The 25,856-nt window shown below is 40.1% G+C and overlaps 2 protein-coding genes across 2 annotated transcripts in view; one reads left to right on the top strand and one right to left on the bottom strand.

Annotated features, from left to right (window-relative positions):
• Positions 1-3,821: 3,821 nt before the first annotated feature.
• vps41 (VPS41 subunit of HOPS complex) lies at positions 3,822-19,652 on the bottom strand. Its single transcript, XM_070927914.1, has 28 exons — positions 19,493-19,652; positions 19,052-19,090; positions 15,397-15,504; positions 13,874-13,951; positions 12,584-12,658; positions 11,529-11,591; positions 11,327-11,392; positions 9,549-9,668; positions 9,314-9,460; positions 9,167-9,233; positions 8,624-8,721; positions 8,411-8,540; positions 8,162-8,277; positions 7,944-8,062; positions 7,406-7,487; positions 7,221-7,313; positions 6,985-7,112; positions 6,607-6,751; positions 6,396-6,437; positions 6,254-6,304; positions 6,026-6,163; positions 5,894-5,948; positions 5,666-5,806; positions 5,396-5,532; positions 4,667-4,766; positions 4,528-4,572; positions 4,360-4,439; positions 3,822-4,165 (listed from the first exon to the last, which is right to left on the bottom strand). The coding sequence occupies exons 1-28, from the start codon at positions 19,511-19,513 to the stop codon at positions 4,085-4,087; spliced, it is 2,565 nt and encodes an 854-aa protein (XP_070784015.1). The 5' UTR covers positions 19,514-19,652; the 3' UTR covers positions 3,822-4,084.
• A 60-nt stretch (positions 19,653-19,712) lies between these two features.
• The window catches only part of pou6f2 (POU class 6 homeobox 2), a 72,104-nt gene continuing 65,960 nt past the window's right edge, over positions 19,713-25,856 (top strand). Inside the window, 3 exon segments of the mRNA XM_070928461.1 lie at positions 19,713-19,786; positions 20,994-21,020; positions 21,022-21,102. Of these exon segments, the coding sequence (XP_070784562.1) occupies positions 19,713-19,786; positions 20,994-21,020; positions 21,022-21,102 (182 nt within the window).

Here is a 25,856-nt window from a genome sequence, read left to right as displayed (position 1 = left end):
AATAGAAATCTCCTCTGAAGTCGCTGTAGTCTGCACATCCACTTCTGTTTGATTCTCAGCAGCAGCAACACATTCAGCCTCAACCCTGCCTTCATCTTTGGTGCTCTGACAATTTGCAACTGGATGTTTTGGTACTTTATCAGATTTGTCTGTGGTGTGTTCACTGGCTTCTGGGCTCTCTTGGCTTTGTACTTCCACTGTAGATGCAGGATTAGAAATCTTTGATGTCATTGTAGTCTGTCTCTCAGGTCCACTAGCGCTTTCAACGTTCACCCCCTGATTCTCATTAAATTCTGTAGATATGTCTGTAGCACGTTCACGGACTTCCTGGCTCTTTTGGCTTTGTATTTCCACTGTAGCGGCTTCATTAGAAACCTCCTTCTCTGATGTTGCTGAAGCTTGAATATCCATTTTGATTTCACTATTTGGCGCAGTGGCATATTCAGTATTCATCCCTTCTTTTTCTATACTTGTAGAATTTTCTTTGACTTCAACAGGTATTTCTGTCGTGTGGTCATTAACTGTGTGGTTCCCCTGGTTTTGTATATCCTCTTTCGGTGCCGAGTCCGATGTTATTTTAGTCTGCGTGTCAATGTCTATCTGACCCTCTGTGACACAATCGGAGAGCACCTCTCTTTGATTTTGTTCATGAACAGCTTCCCAATCTGGTGTCAATATTTCCGCACAGCTGTCAGTCGTCTCGTCCATCACCTCTTGGCTCAGTTGTAGTTCAGCAAAAGACCCAGGACCAGCACCAGTCTGAGTCGACAGGAACTCAACCCCTTTCCTCTCACTTTCCTCAAACTTTTCCTCAGACTTTCTGACTATTTTGTTCACACCATCACACGAGTTTGTAATTGTAACTGGCACTTCATGGCTCACTCGATCCTGCAGGTGTTCAGACTTTGATTCCTCTTTGAAAGTAACTTGAATTTTGAAACTGAGGTCTGTTTGAGTCTCTGGATTGCCAACAGACTCTGTTGTTGTCAGAATTTCCTCAGTCTGACTCTCTGGATTACTATTTCCCACCAGGATCTCTTCTGGTGCAGAGTTTGTTTCGTTTGACAATGCTTTATCTTCCGTAACTACATCACTATAGCCTGCAGAGATATTGTCTGCTTCAATCACTCCCTGCACTTTGTGCCTTCCTTCCTTACTTTCACATTTTTTATCCAGCTTTATCTCCCCTGAAACAGACTCTGTGGTCTCCTTTGTTTTAATTTTACTGCTCATATCTGACTGACTTCTATGTGCTGAGTCTGTCCCTTCATGTGCCTGTACTTCACCTTCACAGCCTGGATTTGCCTCTCCAGTACTAGAATATAGTGTTTCATTAACTACATCCTTTTGGCTTCTGATGGACTCTGAAACGTCCTTCTTTTTTTCTTCCTCTGCCTCAGATGTGATGCAAGGCGTATCTGCAGCTGTTGCAGTGACAGAGTCTAATATTTCCCTACATGATGCTAGTGCTTCATTGACTAAGAGCTTTTGCCTTTCTACAGTTTTTAATTCCTCATGTTTACTTTCATCAGCAGAGACTAAAGCTTCCTTTGACTCTGTTTGTGTTGCATGAACTGTAATTTCTTGTCTATCTTGTTCAGTGACAGATTCTTTTATCTCATCCTGATTAACCTCACCCAGGCTTTGAATACTTGACGAATCTGAAAATCTACCATAATTGTGGTCCATCTGAACAGGATCTGTAGGTGAAGATGGTAACTCTTGGCTTGTCTCCTGTGGGTCAGAAGAGGACTCTTCAGCCTTGCGCTTCGCTTTGACTCGATTTGAATATTTTCGGATGCAGCGGGCCTTGTCGCCATCATCCCTCTCTCTGAAGAGGTCAGTCTTACTACCATCACTACTCAACTCATCCTCCGACTCTGTGGAGGCTGTTCGCTTCAGGGAAGCTTTGGGGTTAGCTTTCTGTGAGGGAGCTTCTCCGCAGGAGGCACTTGTGGATTTCAGGAGCTTGGCTTTTTTGACAGGTGGGTCAGAAATGGTTTTGCTGGGATCCTTTGGGGGAGAAATCTGTTTGGATGACTTGGCTGATTTGTTTCCCCCTTCCACTGACACAGTAAGTTTTTTCTTAGTCCGTGGGCTTGCTGTCTTTTCTCGTGTATTTCCTGTTTTAAGGGACTTATTATTAGTAGCTGGTGCAGTTTTGGATGGCAGATCCTCCCCATCCTCATCCAACTTCCTTATCTTGGGCTGAGGATCATGAGGAGATGATCCTCTCTTTGGGGCTGGCATTCTGTCAAAATATTACACAAAAATAGAGTAATTACAATACGCATAATGAAGCAATTCCAAAAGATGCAACTTAATCCTTAAATTACAATTGAATCATTTGGCTACAACACCTTCATGCAGTTTCTTTTGTAATGAAATGTGCTGAAGAACATGCCTTCAAACGACATGATAAAAATTTATATTCAATAAGTTAATTCTAGGCTAGTGTTATATTAGTATGAACCACAATCCTTCCCCAAATACATTAACTGTTACCAGGTTTTTCTAACAAGCAACAAGGCTGGCTAACGTTGAACATAAACAGTGATAAATCGCAGTTAAACTAGGTGGCTAGCGAGTCACACAACGTACGACCTATATTTACTCACGTATCCGCCATCTACATTCATTATCGTATTGACTGTCTAACAGTCGACAGACATTGATGTCAGCAGGAGTTGTGCAGACAGAAACACAGATGGTCAGTTAGCTAGCTAAGAGTGGCTAGTCTGCTAGCTGGAAGTCCACAGTGGTGGGAGCTAACGCTAGCAGCAGCCAACTCGCAACAAATGAGCGAAACGAGACTCGCTGTTCAAATCAGTAAAAACAGCAGCCAGACAGACGGATCAGAGAGCGTGAAGAGTAGTTCTTACGGTACTAATGTCTGCGAAGAGGTAAAGGCAAGACATTCGCCAATGAAACTCACTTTGATGTTTTCTTTTTCAACAACAGCTGTTTTTTTTTCCTGTGAATAAAAATTAACTGTACTTCCGGAGGGAAACGGCGGATGTGACGTAGCAAGCCCTCTGGGCACACTCAAAAAACAGAAAAGAGATTATAGTTTTGAAATTTGTGTGAGAGGTATTTTACTTTATTTATCAGAGACAAACTATACACGTAAATGGACGTCGTTGTGATGTAAATGTGCCAGATTTAAACAAATTAATGGTTTTCTCTACACAGTTTTCTATGAAGTATACAGGCAATTAAAAAAGGCAGAGATAAGAATATCACATAAAAAGATATAGAATACAGATTTTATATATTGCATTATACAGACAGGCCAAGATAAAATAAATAAATAAAATTGTGATTATGTATCTTGTTTGTCCAAACAGATTTTTAAAAATGATTTCTATCAAACATATTTACAATAACTTTAATCTTGCAAGTGTGTTTTTGATGAGAGACAGAGTTAGAGTAAATTAATTTTCTTTCTCCTCGGAATTGATTATTTCATGAAATCTTGGACGATACTAAAATATAAGATAATGTGGAGGATGGTCTCCCAGCCTTTTGATGAATTAAATAATTGTTGGCACACTAAATGTTATGTCATAGACAGAAATCATTAAACCGTCCAAAGTTGAGACACTCCAAGGTCTTCTAATCTTTCTGACTGGACAATCTGAACCTCTTGTCATGTCTAACAGTGATTCAGCAATTTTACATACGCAGTTCAGTAATTTTCTACATCAAGCTCTGAGCAGACCATTAATCTTATACACAATCTTATAACACTTACACATTTTTAATTGATTGACTTTATAGGATTGACGAAGTGGGTTATAGAGAAGACACAAACCACAAGCAATTTTTATGTGATTTTATTTTTCAGACCTTGCAGACATTTCATCACCAAATCGCATTAGTAGCAAGCAGAACAAGCACACCACTTTACAGTTATAGATGTAAATATACAGAGACAATTCAATATAAGTGCATTTTTGCAAGTGTACAGTTCAGTGACTGAGGGAAAGTGATATTCATTGATCAATGCACTGACAGTAAAGGGAAAGCAACGGGGGGGAGGATAAAAGCATCAATAATAACAGTGTGAGTGCATAAATCCCCATTACTTTTTCATCTCCAGGATTCCACTTCCTGGCCCGCGCTTCTTCGCACTGCAGATGTTACAAAACTGCACCCCAGGAATCTGAAACAGGAAGGGGAGGAAAGGTACAGGAGTCTCACCATAGGACAGCTAAGTTACATTTGATATTCTCAGATAAAATAGAATAGTGCCTGGAGAAAGATATTAGGGATTCATGTACAACTCAAACACCAAACGGAAGAAATAATGCGATGTATTGTGTAAAGAGTGACAAGGACAATAAGGAAGTTACTTACTGTTCCTGTAGATGGTAAACATTCCTTGTGAAACATGTGTCTGCAGTGAAACACCACCACACTGAAGGGTTTGGCCATGTCTGAAGGTGTGACACAAAAAAATAAGCAATGAATAGCTTTCAAATGCAACACAAGATTAAAATACTTAGAACTACATAGAAAACTCACCTGACGGTAATATTGTAGCATGACACGATTCGCAAATGTTCTCCTCTGAAAAGAAAACCAACACTTATATGAGTACAGTTTAAAATGACTTAATCGCCACCGATTCTGCTTCATGAACAGCAAAAAAAGTGGCCCCCACCATCGACCCTGACTCCTCTCATCTGTGTGCGGTGCATCTTCTGGAGCAAGGAGAGGGAGTCGGCCACCAGGATCTTCTTACATCCTTCCCTCAGAAGAATCTTAGAAACAAGGAAACAAAAAGCTGGCAAATAAACAAAACAACAAGATGAATAGTTCATAAATTCATTCTTAAAATGTATCATTTCCCCCTCTTAAACCACCCTAATTATAGATTATACAGTGATAAATTATTTCTAAATGGAGCTACTGAGGTTAAACGATCCAAATAAATGGTGAAATTGTTATGCGTCGTTTCCCCCCGATATAACTTAATCCTACTAATTAAACAATAAAACTTGTAATGATACAGTTAGAAACGTTCAGTAATCTCCATTCCTGTGTTTGCAAAAAAACGCCTTTAAATGTTTTGCTCCACTTTGCAGGATATAAAACAGAATCACTTGATTTCTTTTGTTGATTTTTAAGTATTAACACAACCCCTAACTGACTCTACTGGTACCTGTGATGGTGAATTTAAGCAATGGTAGATATTTTAGTTTTACTCAGGCATTTAACTCATACTTGCCTATTTAATTATTTACTGCTGGTTTAATATTTATTAATTTCTCTTTATCCTTTTTATCTTGTATTTTAACTGAACATAAGCTACACTGGTAGAGAAGAACAATGTTTACAGCTGTACTACTGTTTAATCATCTGAAGGCCGAACAAGAGAAACAGGTCTAACCTGTAGATTGTAGTCCTGGAGGATCTTTACTAGTGAATCTCTGAGGTTTGGGATCTCCATGCCTTCTTTAATGCGATGGATGAGCAGGATGGGATCCACATGAGTACCGATGTTATTAAGGAGGCCAGTGATGAATGCTGGGGAGACAATAGCAGACGGATGGGAACAAAGGAATATTATGAAAGTGAGGAAGTGACACAGAAAGACAGAATCAAACAAATGACAGGCAGACGATTAGAATAACTGAGCCAACAGGAGACTGTATCATACGTGGTTTGTCAATAGAGTAAGAGATGAGATCCTCCCAGAGCTCTGCATCGTCCTGCTCTTTGGCAAACTCTATGGCCTTGTCCACGTCCTCCAGCTCCTCCATGATCATCTGCAGGGCTCGTCTGCAGTTCCCCATCCTGCCTGGGAGCCACATGCTGGGTTAGTTTCCTCTTAATCCTTTTAAAAACACACTTAAAAGCAGGAAAACAGACCTTAACTAACACTTACTGAGCAGGAAGACAGTCTCCTCGACAAAGTTCCTCTGCTGACAAACCTCCAGAGCCTGAGAGAAGAACACAAAATAATTCAAGTCTTGTAGCTTGTGGAAACTTGCAGTGGGATGACATGTACGAACTGTACCTTTTCAAGCGGGCAGTGTGTGCTATCTCTCAGGAAAGGTAGGAGATTTGGCCGGTCATATTCGGCATACAGGCCGATCTGTCTCTCGTGGTATTTTTGGCCTTTGTGGTGGTCCCGCTTGAACAGTTTATGGAGGTACTGTGGGGAAAAGGTGAGTCAAATCAGTTCTGAATTCCATTTTAAGAGTTAATATGATTACATTTAAAGTTAAAACGTATCTCAACTCACCACATGCAGCAGCTCGGGCCGGTCTGCTAGTTCTTCCACCACCATGTCAGTCTATTAGCATAGAGAAGAGAAACAGGATCAGCGGGCAGCTTATTTTTATCAGATTCTTAATGAAAGACTGAGAGAAGCCAGGTACACTCACCGATATCTTGTCTTCATTGTCGAGAAGCATGTCAACAGCTTTCTGATAACGTACATTTAGAGAATATATGACTCAAATGGAAAAAGACCTGCATTTTATGTGTGCTGACTGCGATACAGAAAGACATTGTTTGATGGATCAAGAGAAAAAGTCAACATGACAATAAAATGTGCAAACTTAAAATGTTTTCGGTCTACGATCAGGCTTTTACCTCTTTGTCGAAGTCCATGAGGAGCACGATCTTGTCCTCTATGGAGGAGAAAAGGTTGTGTTTGTGGATCAACTGGTAGACATCTTTGTGCCTCAGTCTCAGGTAGATCTCCAAGGCTCTGTCGTACCGCTGGTCGTATGTGTACCTGCAATAGCATGAAAGACCAGCAAGTTACTTTAGAAAACGAAATTTTGCGTACATTTTCTTTTCTGTCAGTAATTTTCAGTTTCAAAAAAATACCAAGTAAACAAGTGATACTGAATTCAAAACAAATGTGTATAAGATGATGCACAAGATATAAATTTAATTCTTGCGTTTGAATATTTCCCTAAATATGTAGTAAATTGGTTAAGTGCTGCACATGTCGAGATCACTCACAGTTCAGCCAACGTGGTGAGCAAGGTTCTGTTGGTGGGGTCCCTCTTCAGGTGATCGGTGACTGCCTGAACAATGGCCATGTTATTATAAAGCTCTCCAGGCCATTCCCGGATCAGTGTGGCAAAACCCTTTGTGAACAGTGCAGGAAGTGAGAGACACCGTTAGCTGACGATCAACCAATGGATTATCGCTGGATTTGTCACAGGACGTCAAGACTTTTGTGCAAGACAAAGTACCTCATAATCAGTTTTGAGAAATTCGTGCAAGATCATTTCGTAGATGGCCGGTCTGAGACGCAGATCCCCTCTCGGCAAATACTGGCTGATGGCCTGAAATTGGAGGGAAGTGGAGCAATATTGATAAGAGATTGATACTGGAAAAAAAAAGACACAAAACCTCTGAACCAGAGCCCCTGACCTACCTTCAACTGTCCGATGGTCTTGAACCTGTACACTTCATTTTCCCATAGTTCCATGTTTTTTCCAAGAACCTTTTGACACTTCCTGAATTTAGAAAAAGCAAAATGTTTTAAACATTCAGATGAAACGAGAAGATCCTGCTTTTTGGACTTTGTCAGCAGTGGACATTCTTGTGACTGTAGAGTCACGTCCATCACATGAATGTACAGTATATAAAACTATATGGACTTTGTGCTTAAAGGTTCATTCTTGGAACTATTAAAATACCCACACTTATCTGTATTACAGGTAATTAAAATCTCATCTTATCCTTAAGTAACTTTGGTAATTTTAGATAAAGAGTGTTCCCTCTTTCTACAATTTTACATAAATACATGAGTGAAAAATTCAGCTTTTATAACGATTATAGAAAGATTCTGTAATATGGGCCGTAGAGTTGTAAAAAAGACACTGTTTTTCAAATATCTCACACACCCACTCACTGTACAACTTATCAAATGCATTAACTTACTGTACATCTGCACAACATGTCAAACCTACCTCGCAGCACTGTCATAGTCTCCTTTCTCCACTAAGTGATTGATGTACGCCATCCCGATTTTCTGAACGTCGTGCCTCTTGATGTTTTTGAAGCTGATCTCAGCAGCCATCAGTGCCTCCTGTCACGGTTAGATCACAGTAACAGGACACACGGTTAAAACTATATAATTGTAGACTGTTAACCTTTTGCAACATTCATAAAATTCGACAACGCAAACCTCATATTTCTTCTTTTCTAGCAGCCAATCGATATGGTCGTCTTGGTCTCGCTCCTTGGCCACAACGATGTCTTTGGGACTGATGATGTAGAAGAGTGACTCTCCCTCAGAATGCTCTGTTAATGAAAATACATTTAGGCCTCTGCTATTGTGCATTACAGCTGACATTTGATAGTCGATGCATAATGAAATCAGAGCGCAGTAAAAGGCTGCGTGACATTTCTCTGAGGGCTGTTTTTATAGTCTCACCGAGGCGGTAGTCTCTGCACTCGTTGTCTTGGAAGTTGCGCACAGTCAGCGCGTCTGAAGAGATCTCCTCGCAGCTCTCGGGGAGAGGCTGGATGATGTCGAGGCGAGGCCGCGCACGAAACTCCTCATCCTGCACACACACACACGATGAAAACACACTATTTTATACCATATTTGCCCCTTTAATAGAAATGTAAAAGAAGTCATGATTACCATGTGATCAGAGTTCTCCTTCACGAAGAACAGGGTGACAAGCTGATCTGCCAGCGGGGCCAGGCCACTGATGAAAAACTCAGTCTCAAACGCCGACACTGTTTGAAAAATACACAAAGAGAAACCAAACGAATAAGGTTCAGAGACACTATCTTCTCGGTACAGTGCATTTAATCCATTTGTAAGTTGGGAGTGGAGACATCAACAACATATTTTAGCCTGCACCTCCATGGCGACCATTTAGACAACCACAATGTGAAGTCCTGTTCTACTGTATCGACTTCTGCTGCTCTCTTTGTTCCTGGATCATTATAATCCCTTTGCTTTTATCACAGTAGGCAGATAACGTGACCCTTTTATCATACAAGTTACCTTGATTTTTGTTCATTTGGCTCCCTCTTACTTAATCAAATCATTTTTAAACCACCATGTTTTAAGCGCTTTGTAATTTTGCTTTTATGTTGTAAAGCACTTTGTAACATTTGTTTGGGAAAGTTCTCTATAAATTATACAGTTTATTATAATGTGCAGTGTATTTTATACCTATTTCCACATAGCGGCTGGGCAGGTCTCTCATTTCAGTAGGATTTCGCTCTTTCACGACACAAATCTGAGGAGAAATAAGAAAATTAGTGTCTGAAAAACTGGGATAGCTAGTGCCTGTAATGCTTATATAGAAAAGTAGCCAACCTTAATGGAAGTCCCCCAGCCAACAATGAGTGTGGCGTTGTCTTTCCAACACAGGCTGCATGGGTACATGTCCGGCCTCAGACTGACATTGTCCCGCAGCACATTTGTGATCCGCTGTTTTGTACCGATATCATAGATTTTAACTCCCTGAAAGAAATCAGGAAAAAAAAACAACTTTAGCATTTTAACATTCAATATTGTATTTTTTTATTGGGGTCTGTGACTGATGACTCACTACATTGTTGGCCCAGGCAATGAGGTTAGCTCTCCACTGGATATTAGTGATGGAGCCCTCGCCTTCATGTAGAACAGACGTCTTCCAGCGATTCAACCAGTTTCTTTCATACAGAAGCAGCTTTGTGAAAGAAAAAAGGAAAACATTTAATGCTACACAGTCAGTCTACACAGCAGTGCAGTTGTGCAGCCCCGCCTACAGAGGGCAGTAGATGAACAGCACATTGCACAGGAACAGCCAGTCAGAAGCTGCTTCTGGTAAAGAGGTGAAACAGCCTTATAGATTCAACTTAAACTGTGGGGAACGGTCTCATTCACTATGCAAATGGTGAAGTAAAAACCTGATTTTAGACCTTGTATGAAGATCTTAATTCCACTTCAGAGCATTTAGGCACAAAGACAATGAAGACAGATTGTTCATTAGGCTCCCACTAAGTGAGAAAGCTTCACATTAGCTTCACATTAAGTGGTGGAAGAAGTAATTTTACAGTTTCACATGGTCGACATCATTTGCAAGTGGAAGATGGTGTGAAAAGCATTAAAAAAAAGGGTAGAACACTTGATGCATTACAAGCTTGATTTCATACATCCTCCTCACTCTCATCATAACGGTTACGGCTTCTTCAGGATACACACCATTTATTGAAGTCGCTGTGGGTGGTGTTAAGTATAGAAACAAGTCTTTAAACACTGATTCATTACGTTTTCTGCGTGTGTTTACTGTTTTGTCTTCTCACAGAGGTGTGGAAGCTCAGCGAGTGTCGTGTGAGGTTTGTGTTTTTAACCACAATGCAATGTGGCATCAAGGCAGCCGGAGAACTTTTTCTTAGGAACTGCAGTTTAATGATCAGGCCTTGTATTGTACATGCTGTAGAGGACAAAGCCTGTCATTCACATTCCCTGCATTGTTGCTGTCCTTACTATATAAACTGATACAAAATAACCCACCAAAAAAGTGCATAATATTACCAAGGATGCCGAGAGAAGGTTGTATAGGCTCTTTAATTCAGCAGTTGGGCTATGTTAATAAACAGTTTGCTGTACAAAGAGATGATATGACAAAAGAACTGTGGAGACAAAATTGAATTTCCTTTGACAGGATGTGGCTCCCGTTGAGGCTTATTGATTTTCATCACAGGCACATTGTGGAGGCCTTCACAACTTGGAACTGAGAGGAATCAGCGGCAATTGAAAGAAAATGGCAAAGTAACACTAACAATGGCGTTTCATAAGAAAAGTTGTTTTTCCCTCAACCCTGTTGAATAAATGTCAGTATACTTTATTTATGGATGCTTTTGCGATGACGCTACTTCCGAGCAGTTTGTAGTTGTGTACAGTAATTGTCATGTGGTAATAGGTACGTGGTTTTACTTTACAAATCTAATGTCTAAGATACTTTTCACTTTCCGCAGTGACATACCCACCACAGACAACTTTCAGGAAAGAGATCACTGTATGCGACCGGAAATCCTAAGGCTATGTACCCTCTTGATAATGACATCTACTTGTTCTGCTTGTGAAGCATTGCCTTTCAAACACTGTTGAGCGAACAGCACTTTGTGAAAATGGGCAGCTCTCCCGAGAGCACTCCAGCAAAAGAGACAGAAAAGTAAGAGCCTTTCACACCAGACAAAGGCCTGTGCGTCGCCTTCAGCCAGCCAAAGTGAGAAGGTTTGCAGGATTTGGTTTCACCTGGACACAATCAGGTGGAATTATTGTGGCAGTAAATGTCTAAAACTGTATATGACTGCACAAGTGAAAAGTACTGCTCAAACCTACCTTGTTGCCCCCAGTAACAAACTGTTTGTAGTTTGATCTGGTGAACTGAGGGTGTAATGCCACCACCTGCAAAACAATACATGAGAGGCAGATTAGATTGTATAGGTTTCACTGTTTTGGAGAATCAAAATTAGATTTTCTTTATGAAGGTAATAGCAACAGCTGCATGCTAACAAATTTAAGTTTTCAGATATCAACTTACTTTGATGGGACAGTCAAAGTTCTCATGGAAGCCCTCTCTTGTATAGAGACCGAACACTTGGACCTGGAACAGAGATGAGACGGCAGAACGTCAAGCAAAAGGTGAATAACTCAAAATTTCGCCTTTAATTGCTGCCTCTGCAACTATCTGAGGCCGGCGGGGGGAATTGTGGTCAGAAAAGACTTTGATTGGCTCCCTAGTTCTCCACTGGGTCACCAATTAGTGGACAAGTTGATTCTTTGAACCCTGCAGGGTTTAGAAACAGGAGTCCTCATCTTGGACCAAAGCCTCAGTTGGCTACAACAAACCCTAATGTACCATTAGAGTACATGACACCCAGTTTCTCTTCATCTGAGGCCCCAAAAAGAAGACACTTTTTTTTTTTTCAAAGTAGGGGAATAATATAAAACTCTGATGCAATCTCTTTTTTTGAACTGCACCAGCGATTAAGGATTAAGTTAGATTTTCAAAGGATTAACAGCCAACTGAATTGGTTGAGGGCAAACAATTGCTGTAGCATTGATTTTAATTGTCTGCTCCACTTTTTGTGCGACAAGATCTTGTTTTTGCCACCAGAGTGCTAGAAGTAGGGGGGGGGGTGATATCAGAGAGCATATCTTGACTGTGAAATCCATGAAGGATGGTGGTAATGATGAGAAGAGACAAGATAACAGCAAGGTGGAGAACATGGAGAGGGTATCCATAGACGGCTGATGGCTGACTGACAGCTCAACAGATCTGAGTGCAATACTTTCCCCTACTCTTCAAAATTGGTACAAGCTTTTTATAAATTCTCGCATCATGAAAAAAATATGGGTTTACATGTTGATATGGTGACGATAAAACTTCAGGTTAATGCTTCGACTGTGGAGGAACTGCCTTCTAAAAATTCACCACCAAGTTCCACATCATTAGCATAAAGTTTAACACTGATAAGGTGAGTTTTATATAAATCTGAGGATGAATTATGGAAGATGAGAAACACTGATTTATTTTTTATTTTTGCCACAGGCCCAAGGATCAGTAACCAGCGGTGATGAGCGAAGAGATCTCACCTTCCCGTCCTCGGAGCAGATGCCCACATGCTCTCCACTTTCATCCAGACTGATCTGGTTGATCTTCACTGAACTCTGTGGAGACACAATATCAAGGAATCTTTTTTTAGAGGCTGCCGAATATCTTTGTGGCAGGCCAAATGTTGCTGGCTGACATTTTAGCCCACTAAGGGAAATGCCAGAAAAAACAAAAAGGCAAAACATTTAAGTATGTAATGGATGCACAGTCCCATATGTGTCAATGCATAGAGCATGGTATTAACACAGCGAAGGTTAGAGTGGCCCAATTCACTGCTGATGCTTTTAAATTAAAACAAAGGATCAACCAAATGGGAGAAACTATAGCAAATGTTACTTAAAAAACACCCCTAAACGGTTGACTGTGCCTCTGTGACTAAAGGAGAAAAGGTTTATTGCTTATCATATATTTACAATTTCTCCAGTGCATTAAGTTCACCTGGGTATTTGGTGTGCATATTAAATCTGCTTTTCACTGGACTCTGACTGGTTTATTTTGAAACTGCTTCACAAATAAATCAGCCAGAACCAGAGCAGTGTCTCTTCAGTTCAGTGAAACACCTTCCTTGTTTCTTTCAGGCAATGACTGATAACCTGCAGTACGTTCTTTAGGTGAGAAGCACTTGAATCAATGTGCTCAGCAGGGACACTACAGTTAGAAGCATGAGTGCAGGTACAGTAATGTAATACTGCCCCTTTGTGTTGGCCAAATCAGCCCTGATTACTGAATGTTTTTGACTTGCAAATTAAGTTATTCCCTCCAGATCAAGTGAGCAGAAATGTACGGGGAAAGTAAAATAGTGGGAATAAATCAGATACGCAAGATCATAGCTGCTTATAAATCCAACAAAACGTCTCCTCATGCTTCTCTGTGGGATCTAATATCAATGTCCTGAAGAAACTCAGGACTACATGTATATTACATTGTATTATAATGTTTACCATGGTCTCCATCTTAATTCGGGGTGTTAGCATGCTAACATTTGAAAATTAGCATTAAACACAAGTTTGAATGTCTGTACCAAGTTTCATGGCAATCCATCCAATAATTGCCGAGATATTTCACTAAAAACCACAGGCTGCTGGTGGCACTAGGGGAAAGTCAGGGGATCACCAGTCATTAGCATTATCTTTTGTTAATATTATTAATAGTATATCATATAATTATGAATATTTGCATTAGTCTTTAGCATATCTAAAAAGTGAATGACATGTACCAGTAGGCCTAAAGAATTTCATCAATTATAATCTAAAGGATTTTAATGTACTCACAATTTCAAACTTCTGAGTTACATTTCCTTGGATGTCCAGCAGGAAGACCTTTCCAAAATGAGTACCTAGGGCAAGAAACTGGAAAGAGACAAATGTCATGTAAATGAGACCAGAAGACACTTGAAACAAATTCAAGATTTGGGAAAAAATCTTGTGCTGATGAAGGCTGTGGAAGAGGATAAAAAAAAAAGACTTCCTGGAGCTGCAGCGACATGGGCAGAGTGGGGATTGGGTGGGCTTGGAGGCAAAACTGTGAAATTGCAGGGGGTGGAAAAGCCCTATTTATTAAGGCATACGGTGTGAAATGGCATTTTTTTTCTTGGTCAAATTAAAATGCTTAAGCATAATAAATGTACTGTACATCTGACTTCTTCCCATGTTCCCCATGCAAACCAATCACATCCCTGCCCAGCACAGAGCTATTATTTCTACTAAGCAGCAACTGGTTCCTGTGCTTTGTGCTTCAACATATGTGCATGTGTGAATGTGTGTGTGTGCATGTGCGTGTGTGTACGTGAGTCCACTGGGACAAAAAAATTATAGAAACCGGGAGCTTTTGGCATTAGATTAAGTGTGTGTTCTTCCGCCCCAGCCCCTGCTCCATGCCCTCCTCCTAATCCCCCTCCCTTCTAGACCAGCATGTGGATGTGCGGCGAGCCCACCATGCTTCAGTGCAGTCTATAATGAAATGCTTATATTTACAGGCACAGCTGAGCATGTCAGACAGAGCCCCTGCAATCTCCCCAAATAAAATAACCAAAAATAAATAAATAAAGGGTTCAACCTTGTGAGGCGGAGCGACTTTTAAAGGGATTTATCAGAATGGAATTGTTCAAATGAAATTCCGATTCAGACACTTAAAATATGAGGCAACATAAGGCAATATGTGCTATCGGTGGCTTTAAGGTTGTGGGAGTTTACAGTGGGGGGAGGGGGCTGGTGTGACCACACAGGTAGCTGGATGGCAGAAGGTACACAAGCACAGAAATCCCAGGAAGAAAGACAGTCAATTCAAATTTAGAATTTCAGCAAAGCAATGTCTCTTGCTGTGGCATGGTTGCTATTTTGAGGTAAAAAAAATAAGGGAGGGGGACCAAATCCTCAAAGTAAAAGTAAATAAATGAAAATCAATAGCGGTTAATAAAACATCAGGTGAGGAGACATAACTGGGTATGACTTTTGCTCTGCTCAGGCGTGCATGCTGGTGCCACAACGATTAACCATCTCGCAGAGAGTGGCCCTCTTAAAAATATCAACATTCGACAAACAGAGGAGAGGAGCGAAAAATATGTAAGAGTGGGAATAAAAAGAGGAGAAGACAATCTTCTGATGCACCTCCCTGAGAGGAAAAGCAGGGGAAGGTGAGAAGAGAATGGGCTGCCTTTACAGGTTGAACAGAGGGGATGAAAACCAATTTTGAAGCGGACATCTCTCAAATGTGTACATAAACAATGAAATCTGTACTTGAGATGGGTGGACTTCAGACTGAAATGCCCTTGTGGGTGGTGGATTACAACCTTTACCTTGTCATGGACGGTCATACAGCTGGCTGCATCCTTCTGGAGGATTTCTGTCACCCCGTTGGAGAGCCTCTCATACTTCAGCTTGGGCTCCTCCTCACTGTCCTCCTCCTGGTGGAGAAAGTAGACTTGTAAGATGGGCTCTCACTGTAACATTTTCTTAAAAGTCATTACAATGGCACAGTGCCTTCTCACAAATGTTACAGCTCACTATGTTCTTTGAAAGCCATTGACAAAAACCCTTTATGCAGTAAACTAAACAACATGTCTACCTCAAGTCATTTACATCCTGTTCTCTGTCTTAAAATCTGATCTTTTTCAAAACAAGCTCAAAGAAGAAGTTCGACAAGGGGGGGGTGACTTCATATGCTTCCAATGCAGCTCAACTTAAAGGTGCCCTGTGGAGTTTTTCACCACTAGTGGCGCTATGGAGCAATGTTTTTAAGTGTGAGTTTTGTTTGTTTCATGCATGCCATGATTTACATTCTGTCACTGGTTTCACACTATTCCTCTGACTGACAGCTGGTGGCCAAAAAAAACACGTAGTAATGTGCCAAAAAGGCAGTGAAGAAGAAGACTGCTAGGTAGTAAACATGGAAGCAAATTATTTTCTTCAATAAAAAAGTTTTGACCATAAAATGTCCATTATAGTATCCGGGAACCCCGCATGACAACTTGAGAGTTTAAAATCAAAATATATTTCATTTTTTGCTTAAAAAATAATTGAAATAATTAACCAATTATCAAAAAAGTTGCTGAATAATTGATCAACTAATTGTTTGAGCTCTACATCCACTTATTTACACACACAATAATACGACTGTATAAAAAAGATTATTAACTGGGGGGGGGGGGGGTCCTTCATTGTCTTCAGCAGTAGTGCTACAACAATCTGCTGCAAAAAGTAACATGTAACTAACACATTGTTGGGAAGCTGATTTAACATCCACAAAGCCCACCATCACTGCCACAGTGCCACTGAGAAAGACACTGAACCCAGCAGGAATACACTTAGTGGCCAATCCTATGTATTCTGGCCCCTTCAAAGAAATTCATATGTCTTGCATGTGTGTATCAGGAGATATATGCACAAAGACAAATTTCCATTACCTTGCGTGAAATGGGGCATAAAGTAATTTTTTCATGAGACCATTCATCCCCAGTGACATACATGAATTTAGTCATTTCATAAAGCAAACTTAAGGTATTCTACTGTGTTACACTTTCCAGAGTAAACCAACATTTGCGGCCAGTCACAGCCTGAATATTACTCATAATTCAGTTTATAACCAATGCTGCACAGTCTGTGGCTGCCCAGAGGGTGCATCAACTCAAAACATTGTCTGCCATTATGTGCTACTGGGTTGGAGGTGGGGGACAATAGCGTGGAAAAAATGTTATTTTCAAAAACAATCCTTTCCCACTCAACAGTGCTATATCTAGGCTATTTCCTGTGTATTCTGGTTGTGAGATTTCTGATGCGAGGGTATTTGTCACGGGTTTCAAAGGTGTATCAAACAACAAAGGGAAACTTCATCCCCAAGAGAAAATAACCATTTTAAAACTTTTACCATCTCTTGTAAGTTGCATTTTGTTTTGTCAACTACGGAGCTGACCTTTGTGCTGTAACCATCTATGCCATATTCTTTGCCTATTGGCAGTTATGATACAACAGGCTGAACCAAGCCTTCTGTCTACAATAAGGACAACATTCTGCGTCAAGTACACACTGACAACCACATTCACATTTACACAAACTTACACTTGGGATGAGAAAGGAGGACATGTCCTCTTCAACATTAAGAAAATAACAAATCATCCTGCCAGAAATGTCTTTCTTTCTCAAGAACAATGTACAGATGGGTGACAAATAATAGGAAAAACCTGAATAAATGAGTAGAGAAACTTGACAAACGTAGGCGCTTCTGCACTGAATGGCTTGATGAAAATAATGTGAATGCTATGTTGTGGCCTTAACAGCCACCTGATCTCAACCCCATAAAAACCTGTGAAACATGTTGGAGAGTGTGCTCCTTGAAGCAGTTTACCACCCATCCTTTGTGCTTTTTAGGACCATAGTTATTAGATAAAAGCATATTTTATGACAAAACTTCAGGCGGAACCATTCCACGGGCCCATAATAGTCTTCAAATACACAAGTACACTAGTCACAAATGTACATTAAGGAGAACATATCTCCCTAAATATTAAGAAAGTAATGAATCCACTCCTCCACCCACCTCAACATGTTTTTTGGACTCAAACACTTAAAGTATATGTGCTTTTTGGCAGCATAACTGTTACATCAAATTCTATGACAAAATTTGGACACAATCTCAGACAAATATTCACCTTAAAACATGGAACCCTTCCCACTTTAAAGAAAGTTGGGATTGAGCAAACACATTGTAAATATAGTGAAAAATGTAATTTGACAGAGAAAACATCCCTAATCCTCTGATTAGGATTCACATGATCAGTCAGGTTCTTCCTTACTGGCCGATGATTCTCATAACTCTCCACTATGAATTTATCAAGTAAATCTGATCATTTTGTTTCAGTGCTAAAGTGAGGAAGGAGAGGTGCAATAAGTCTGTTACTATAGTATTATGTGTTATCTGCTACTAAGGGTTTCATGTACTCCAAGATAAAATTAAACCTTTTCTCTTGACTACGTGAATTGTTCAAGGATCAAAACAAGACCAAGCAAAAACACTCACCACCAGGCTTATTATTGTATTATGTCATTACAAGTCAAACTAGTCTGGCCAAACTACAAAGGCAGAGAAGAGCATGCCTCTGCAATTTGGAAAAATTGTTATCCTGCTCATTTCTTCTGTGAGTAGCAGGGTGTAGAGCGCACAGGCCCTCGCTGCATTGCAACAGCAGCAGCAGCAGACACCAAGCAAGCTACATTATATGGCAGCACTTGAAGTAAATAATCAGCTGCTTGCAGCCACTTGGAGGAGACACGCAACCCCACAGTCCCTAGTGCTTGTTTCCCTGTGAGTGTTCATGTCCAACAGTACTGAACAGACTGTGCTCAGCGAGAAAACAGGATGTAGGAGCTCTTTCTATTTACAAGCCTGAAATTTTCCCCTTTTCCTTTCGCTCACTCTTAACTGTTTTGTTCTGAGAGGTGCAAGCGTCCGCTGCAGCCTTTCCCTGATACATCATTCTATTCTCTGCTTCCTAAAAAGACAAACTCCCCTTCCTGCCGGCTTATGTGTAAAGCTATATTTTATTTAGCCTACTTGTGATTCTCAGAAGCACAAGTGTACTGTAACATGCTGAAGCTCAGTCATAATATTGATGGATCTGGAAAGCTATCTGTAATTCATGAGTGTTTGACACCTCTCAAAACCTGACAAAGATCCTTCTGGGATCAAGCTGGGTTGGCTATGTATTACAGTCCTTTCAGTTCACAGCAAGCTTTATTTGAGTTCAAAAATCACCCATGCTTGACAGAACTATGCACACCCCTGTCATCATCCATATGTTGCTGTTGGTGCATTTCTAAATCGACATACTGGTGCAACTGCATTACATTTTTAGGGTTTCATTTTTCCCCTGACTCTTTTACCTCTATATAAACTTCCTCTCACTGTTTGAAGGAGAATGAAAGGGCAGCACAAAGTGATGTTAATGTGTTTCTTACCTCAGACTCATCTGTGAATTCCTCACTTTGTTTTCTGCCCTGAATGAAGAGACAGTTTGAATAGATTTCAACAATCTGTCATTCAAACGCTTAACATATTAAAGCACCAAAGTACATACATTCATACAGCAAGGCCACATTTAAAACTTGCGTGCATTATAATACAATTTAAATAATTCACACATACTGTAGAGATTAGGCAGGGCACCACAGCTAGAATGTTTTATTTACAAAAAGGCAACACATAGATATAAAATCAATGTAAATCTATTATCCGGTCACAAATTTACGCTTTCCACACGATAGAAGCTGTTAAATAACAAGGTAACTCAAATGAAAAGACAGCTGACAGTATTTCCTGATCACAATTCTTCTTTATTTTGCTTCATATACGTAGAAAACATCAACATTAGCCAGCTAACGTTAGCATGCAGTGCTTACCTGTTCCTCCACTTCCGCCATTATTAGCTGAATCCGAACAGAATAGTTAATAATATCTCAATACGTGTTTAGAAAACACATGTTAAAGGTCCACAATACCGCAAATAGGTTTGTTTCATGTCAGAAATATCCAATATTCAACAAAGTGATGTTTGCTGTCGAAGCCTGCTCCCCCTGTCATAAGTGAAATCACATGACTGAACCAACGGCGTGAGGCATTATGGGTATCGAAGTCTTCCTGACAGAGAGGCGACGACAGCCGTTGAAACGAGAGATGATGACGCTAAAGGACAGGTGAGTTTTTCATCGTGGTATTTACATTTACCAAAAGCTTTTCCGCCTGTAAAACTGTTTAAATTCTTTTTTTGCGAGGTTTTAACATTTAACACACGTTTTTTCCACACTTCTGTTCATATTTGAGAGAGTTAACTAACTAGCAAGTTTCTGGAAAAGCTAACGTTAACCGTCAGACCATTTTTTTCTCAGGGATAAAGCTCAAGGTCTTGCACTGCGCCATGTGCAGGTAGGATATTCTCTAAACCACATATCATGTCTTCACAGAGATTTTATTAGCCAAATTCAACACTTTGAACAGGTGCCAAATACAATAAATGAATGCTAGACTATTAATCCTCCAAACTTTCCCCAAGTGGATAAAACAGTTGATGGCTTCTGTGATGGAAGAAGTATTATCATCCTGCAGTGGTGGAGAAGTAACTCAAAACTTTTAAGAAACAGTTTTTGAAGTACTTTTGAGGTACTTTACTTGAGTATTTTAATTTTATGATACTTTACACATATATTGTACCCTATCAGCTACATTTTCTCACAGCTAAGTAGTTACTGGCCACTATTTTCCATACAAAACATATAATAAACTTGGGAAATATAATGCATTGTTACAATGAACTAGCCAGCAGTATATTAATAAGGTCAAAACAGCACTTCTACCAAAGTAAAGGATGTGAAACCTTTTCCACCACTGAGCAAAAAAAAGTAGTACAGCAATACTTTATTGTAAGTAAAAGTCCTGCAAGTCTTTATAGCAAAATATACCAAACATAAAAGTATTTATTATGCAGAATGGTCCCTTTCAGAGTGTTTACTGATGCATTAACATGTGTGCTGCATTAATGTTGCAGCTGGTCAAGGAAGAGCTTATTTTAACATCATATTCTTTTAAGCTGATCAGGTTTTGTATGTAAAATCTAATTCTGCAACGTGGAACTGTCAGATAAATGTGGTGGAGTAAAAAGTACAATATTTCACTATAAAATGTAGATGATAAAGTAGCATAAAATGCAATTTAGTTACTTTCCATCACTGGATGGCTGTCGCAGATGTTTCTGAACTTGTCACCTATGCACCCCTTGATAAACAAAATCCCTCTGCACTTCCTGATAATAAAAAACTTTAAAATTACAATGAAATGATCTGGAATGCTGTGTTCATGCATGTTGTGAAGGCAGCCAATTAGCTTATTGGTTTTGTGTTTTTCCAGGCATTCCTGGACTTGGTGGCCAAATGAATCCCTCAGATATTAGCCAACTCTCATGGTCCTCTGTCACCCTGCTGACAACTGCTTGCCAGAGTCCAGATGAATGCCAAAGGTATGATTTGCCTCTTCTTTATTGAGATTGTCTCACACCCCCATCTCGCCTCATCCATCCTCAGGAGAATCCTAATGCACTGATACCAAGGGGGAATAATTTTTTTTTCTTTACAATCTACTTAGCAATGATTTATTGATTGTGGCTTCCACCCTCGCAGAGAATTACCGATCCTTTTTGGGAAATCAGATTTTCACACCTTTCATGAGTGTGTATGTGGTGCAGGTCTCCAGAGACAGTGTGAGGGGAAACTGACTTTGAGGAGCAGCGGTGTGTGAATCTCTGTGGTGTCACTCTTCTACTGCCAATGGTATGCCCCATGGATGGCCCTGTGATTCTCTCCTGCTCTCCCCATCTCTCTCTATAGTTTTGCATTATTTATCAGTTGATAAATACAGTGTCCGACCTTGATTTCAATATGTTTTCATTCCCTTTCAAACTATTAAAACACATGGCTTGTCCACTTTCATATCATAAGCATGCAGGAGCCCCTCTGAGGTATAAGCATTTCATAGAGGAAAATAATAAAAACAACCCTTGCCCTCATAGGAGGAGTCAGATTAGTGTGGTGAAAGCTTTGATGCTCCAGAATGTCAGCCCCGTCGATCGATCTAGCAAAAAACACACACACACCTGACCAATCAGAGGCGTCTATCTGTTGTGGACCTGCTGGGCACTGTGGTTTACAAGCTTCAAAGAGCTCCTTTTAATACACTGCTTTGATAGCCCTCAGCCTTCACTGACCCGCCGACCATTCACTGGGGAGCATTTTCGCTTTAGTGGAGTAGAGAGGGATAACTGCTGATCATATTAATGAGAGTGGACAAAAAATCTTGACTACTTAAACCTCTGGCCTGCTATTTAAAAAGAGTGAATACAGGGGAAGTAGATCACCTAGTAATGTTATAGTTAAAATAATATAAACCTACTGAATGTTTCATGAGTAAAATCACAGAAATCATTAATAGCACAAGTAGACATCTGCATGCATAAAGGTGCTTTAGTGAAATTGTTGTTGAACTACACAAAGATCAATTTACCATGAGAGAGGGGAACAGTTTGGTTAATAACCCTAAGGGGGAGACAAATCATCATCTAACATACCACATTAGACATTGAGGTCTTGGGATATTTGTCCAATACAGTAGAGTAAAACAGTAGGACAGTTATTCAAAATTGGTGCTTCAGAAATATTGTTGGCCTTTGACTGAAACAGTAACAATTTATTTCAAAAACTTAAGTATTTAATTCTTGTTGCAGTTTTAAAGGGAGTCAAATCAACTCTCTAACTTTAAGAAAGGAAAGGTTTCTCTTGAAACACTAGTATTTTTGTCTTATTTTAACATACAGTCTTACATGCTTACATTTTTTACATTATTTGTGTCGAAAATTACTTAAATACATATTAGAGCTTTTATTTTATATTTTATTCAATTTCAAATTTACTCCTGGAAAACTAAATAAAACAGTGATTGAAAAGGTGACACATTTAACTCATTGTACTGTAGAACTGAAAACAAATTACTTATATGGTTGATATTGGATATTAGTTTTGGCAGTATCTGTATCCTTGTATTACTCAGGTCATTACGATTGCATTACTGGGAATACTAACTCGTTAGGTTACAGCAGAAAAACCAATTAGCTAATGACAGTATGAATTTATTTGCTTTTTTAGCCAGTAGGCCACTTAGAACAGTGATAATGAGTTTAAAATAAAGCTGCTGTTGATTGATTGCAGACAGTAAATTGTTTGTGTAGTGCTTGGAATGCATTTGTTACCTCATAAAGTCGTGTAACATAACAAGGCAAATACATGATTTGATGACAATAAGTTACATTAATGTTTATAAAAACGTGACGCCTGAAAGGGAAGTCTGACACATGGTGGGGTGTATTTTGGGTAGATTTTAAACCTCATTCTATAATATTTTTTTCACACCAGTTTATCTAGTTCAGGGTCAAAGGTGTGCTGAGGCCTATCCCAGCATGCACTGGGCACAAGGCAGGAAAATGGTCACCAGTACATCAGGGAGATTATAAAACTCATAAGCTGTGTCCCAATTCCATAATACATACTAATGCTGAGCAGGTTTAGAATATGTAGTGTGTTTCACGGGAGAAGTAAGAAAATTAATGAGCATTAGCATATCAGCATGCATACTAAAAAATGCTTGATTTTTGAGTGTACTGCTGTTGTGCACTATTCTTCCACAGTGCAATGCAAAAAGGGAGCTCAAAATGTTTTTTCTTTGTGAAGTTTTATCGTTACTGACGTTCCAAAGTCAGTTTGTGTGAGAGAAAGTTTAATTTTTGGTATTTTCATTATATAAAATGTCAGAAAATTTGAGGAAATTGAAAAATTCCTGTTATAGTATCCCACAGCGCAAGTTGATGTATCCATGTTGAATACTGGTATAAATATTAGAGATAATTGTGAATAAGATAAAACAATATTGTGACAATTATGATGAGTATTGATTGTTGTTTTCTTTGTTCAATAACCAGAGGATCCTGAAGTGTTGGAGTGAAGTGTGCTGGTCTCAGGCTGAAACCCCTCATCCAGTGTCCCTCACACTGAGACGGCACTGGTAAGACCACTAGCTATTAGCATTGATATCTGATGACACTCGGGACTCTCTGCTAACCACTGATTATTCGGCCACTGGTGGTGTTTGGTGAGTGGGTGAGTGGGGGGCTGGGGGGGGGGGGGGGGGGTTCAAGTGCTTTTTCTTGTTCCTGCAACCTGTTCCTGAGCTGTGGCCAGACTGAGTGAACAGAGAAGAAACGAGACGAACCTTCTCCCTCATGTCTGCTCCTGCAAACCTTCACACACACACGCACAAACTCACATTATTGCTTTAACCAGAGGTCTGAGGGTTACTTTAAAAAAATGAAGCTAATCCGTTACACATCCACTGCTTAGAATCAATAATGTAATTTCTTATGGTAATAAATATCCCTTTTTATTACGGATTTTTACAATAAGATTACAGTTATCCCATTATGTGTAATTGCATTACTCCCCGAGCTTAAATTGATAAACACCCCCAATTTGGTGGCATGATTGCAAATAGGCAAAGCTGGCTGTTTTGAAATGAAGTAATTAACAGCTGCGTAAGATGGTGAGAGATGTGTTGCCCCCTTATCCTCGAGCCTCAGAGGCCAGGGGAAGATTAGAGCTCTGATCTCATTCCCAGCACTTGTTTGGAGTCTGTCAGGAAGAGAAATGCCAGCATTAGAGAGGTACCGCCACACTCCTGATATGATGAAATAAGGAGAAAAGGGGAAAGGGAAAAAGATGGAGGGATGGACAGAAAGGACCCTGCCCTTCTCTAAAGTGTCAGTAGCTTGTTTATTCTATTTTTCATCGTAGCTGCTGGGGCAAAGATTCCCATTTTTCCTTTATTTTTTTCCCCCACCTCGTAACAAAAACCACTGCTCTCATTTTTTATAGGTCTTGCAAACTCTCATGCCCCAGTGAAAATTACATTGTGAAACGGTAGAAATTTCAGGGCTGCCTGTGCTCTCCCCTGTCCCTCTGAGCTTTCAAACAGTCAACAGACTGTGAAGAATAAATAATAAAAAACTATTGATTATTTTGATGACTGCAAGATTCAATTAGGTATTAATTTTGCCCTCCAGTGGACCTATCAAGCAACTCAAAGGAGAGGAGGTGGGAGGTGGGGGTGGACCCAAATGCATGCAGAGTGGGGCCAGGCTCAGACAGAGGGGAAAATGTGTTTACCACAGCGGGCAGAGAGGTGCATTGATGCGCAGTGTCCCACATTTAAGTGCTCCACAAATGAAGCCCTGATGACTAGTGACATTGTTACCAGGGATATGAGTATTGACCAGCCAGCTCACATTTTTAACGACAGCTTAAACTATTTCTATTGATTAACATTTTCATAGATTATCATGTGTCATATCAAAAAGGCCTGATTCCTGTGATGAGCACATTAAAAAGCCCCCTCTGGACAGGAACTCATCGACCACCCTGATAGAAGTGGGAGGGGGTGTTGAGGGGTGCAGGGACAAGATAAAACTCACCCCGCTTATTCCTTTCCGTGTCTATATGCACTGGTCACCTGTCCTTTGTTCAGATATATTTAGGTTGGACTTGATTCATAAATAAGGAAGAGGGCCGTAGTCCTGCTGCTCTGTGTCTGTGTCTCAGAGCCTGAGGTGGGGTGAACACTGTCTGAGGAGCTCTCCAGTCAGGGGACACAAGGGGGAAGAGACAGAGGGAGTGAAGGCGGGAGGGACTGTGTGTGTGTGTTTGTGTGTTTGTGTGTGTGTGTGTGTGTGTGTGTGTGTGTGAGGGAGAGAGAGAGAGGAGGGAGGAGGTGACATCTCCAGTGCCTGTGTTAGGAAGCAACCTCAGGCTTGAACCTGTGGTGGCCATTCAGATACACGAAGGTTTAGGAGGCTGCTTCTGGTTCAGTAGAAAGCATGTACTAGCTGGTCTCTGCGCTGTGGTGGCATGTTTTAGCTGCTGTTTGACTGACTTCAACATTTGGACTTTCTGAAAACTCTTTTTTTTTTTTTTTACTCTTCTGGAGCTTTTTTAGGTAAGAGACGTTTCCAACAGCTTTTAAGAAACTTTCCTTTCAATGTTTGTAAAAGTCCAAAAAATATCCGCAGACTGTATTCTATTAATTTTTTAAAAGCGTTGGATCTTCCTATAGATAAAATGTCTTGATGGAAGCATTTAAACCTCTGATGGCATTCATAAAATGCTCTTAGACATC

This window comes from Enoplosus armatus, chromosome 21 (assembly GCF_043641665.1).
Source record: "Enoplosus armatus isolate fEnoArm2 chromosome 21, fEnoArm2.hap1, whole genome shotgun sequence".
Classification (NCBI taxonomy): Eukaryota; Metazoa; Chordata; class Actinopteri; order Centrarchiformes; family Enoplosidae; genus Enoplosus; species Enoplosus armatus.
Note: the sequence above shows the minus strand (reverse complement) of the source record. Positions and strands in the feature narration are given on the sequence as shown.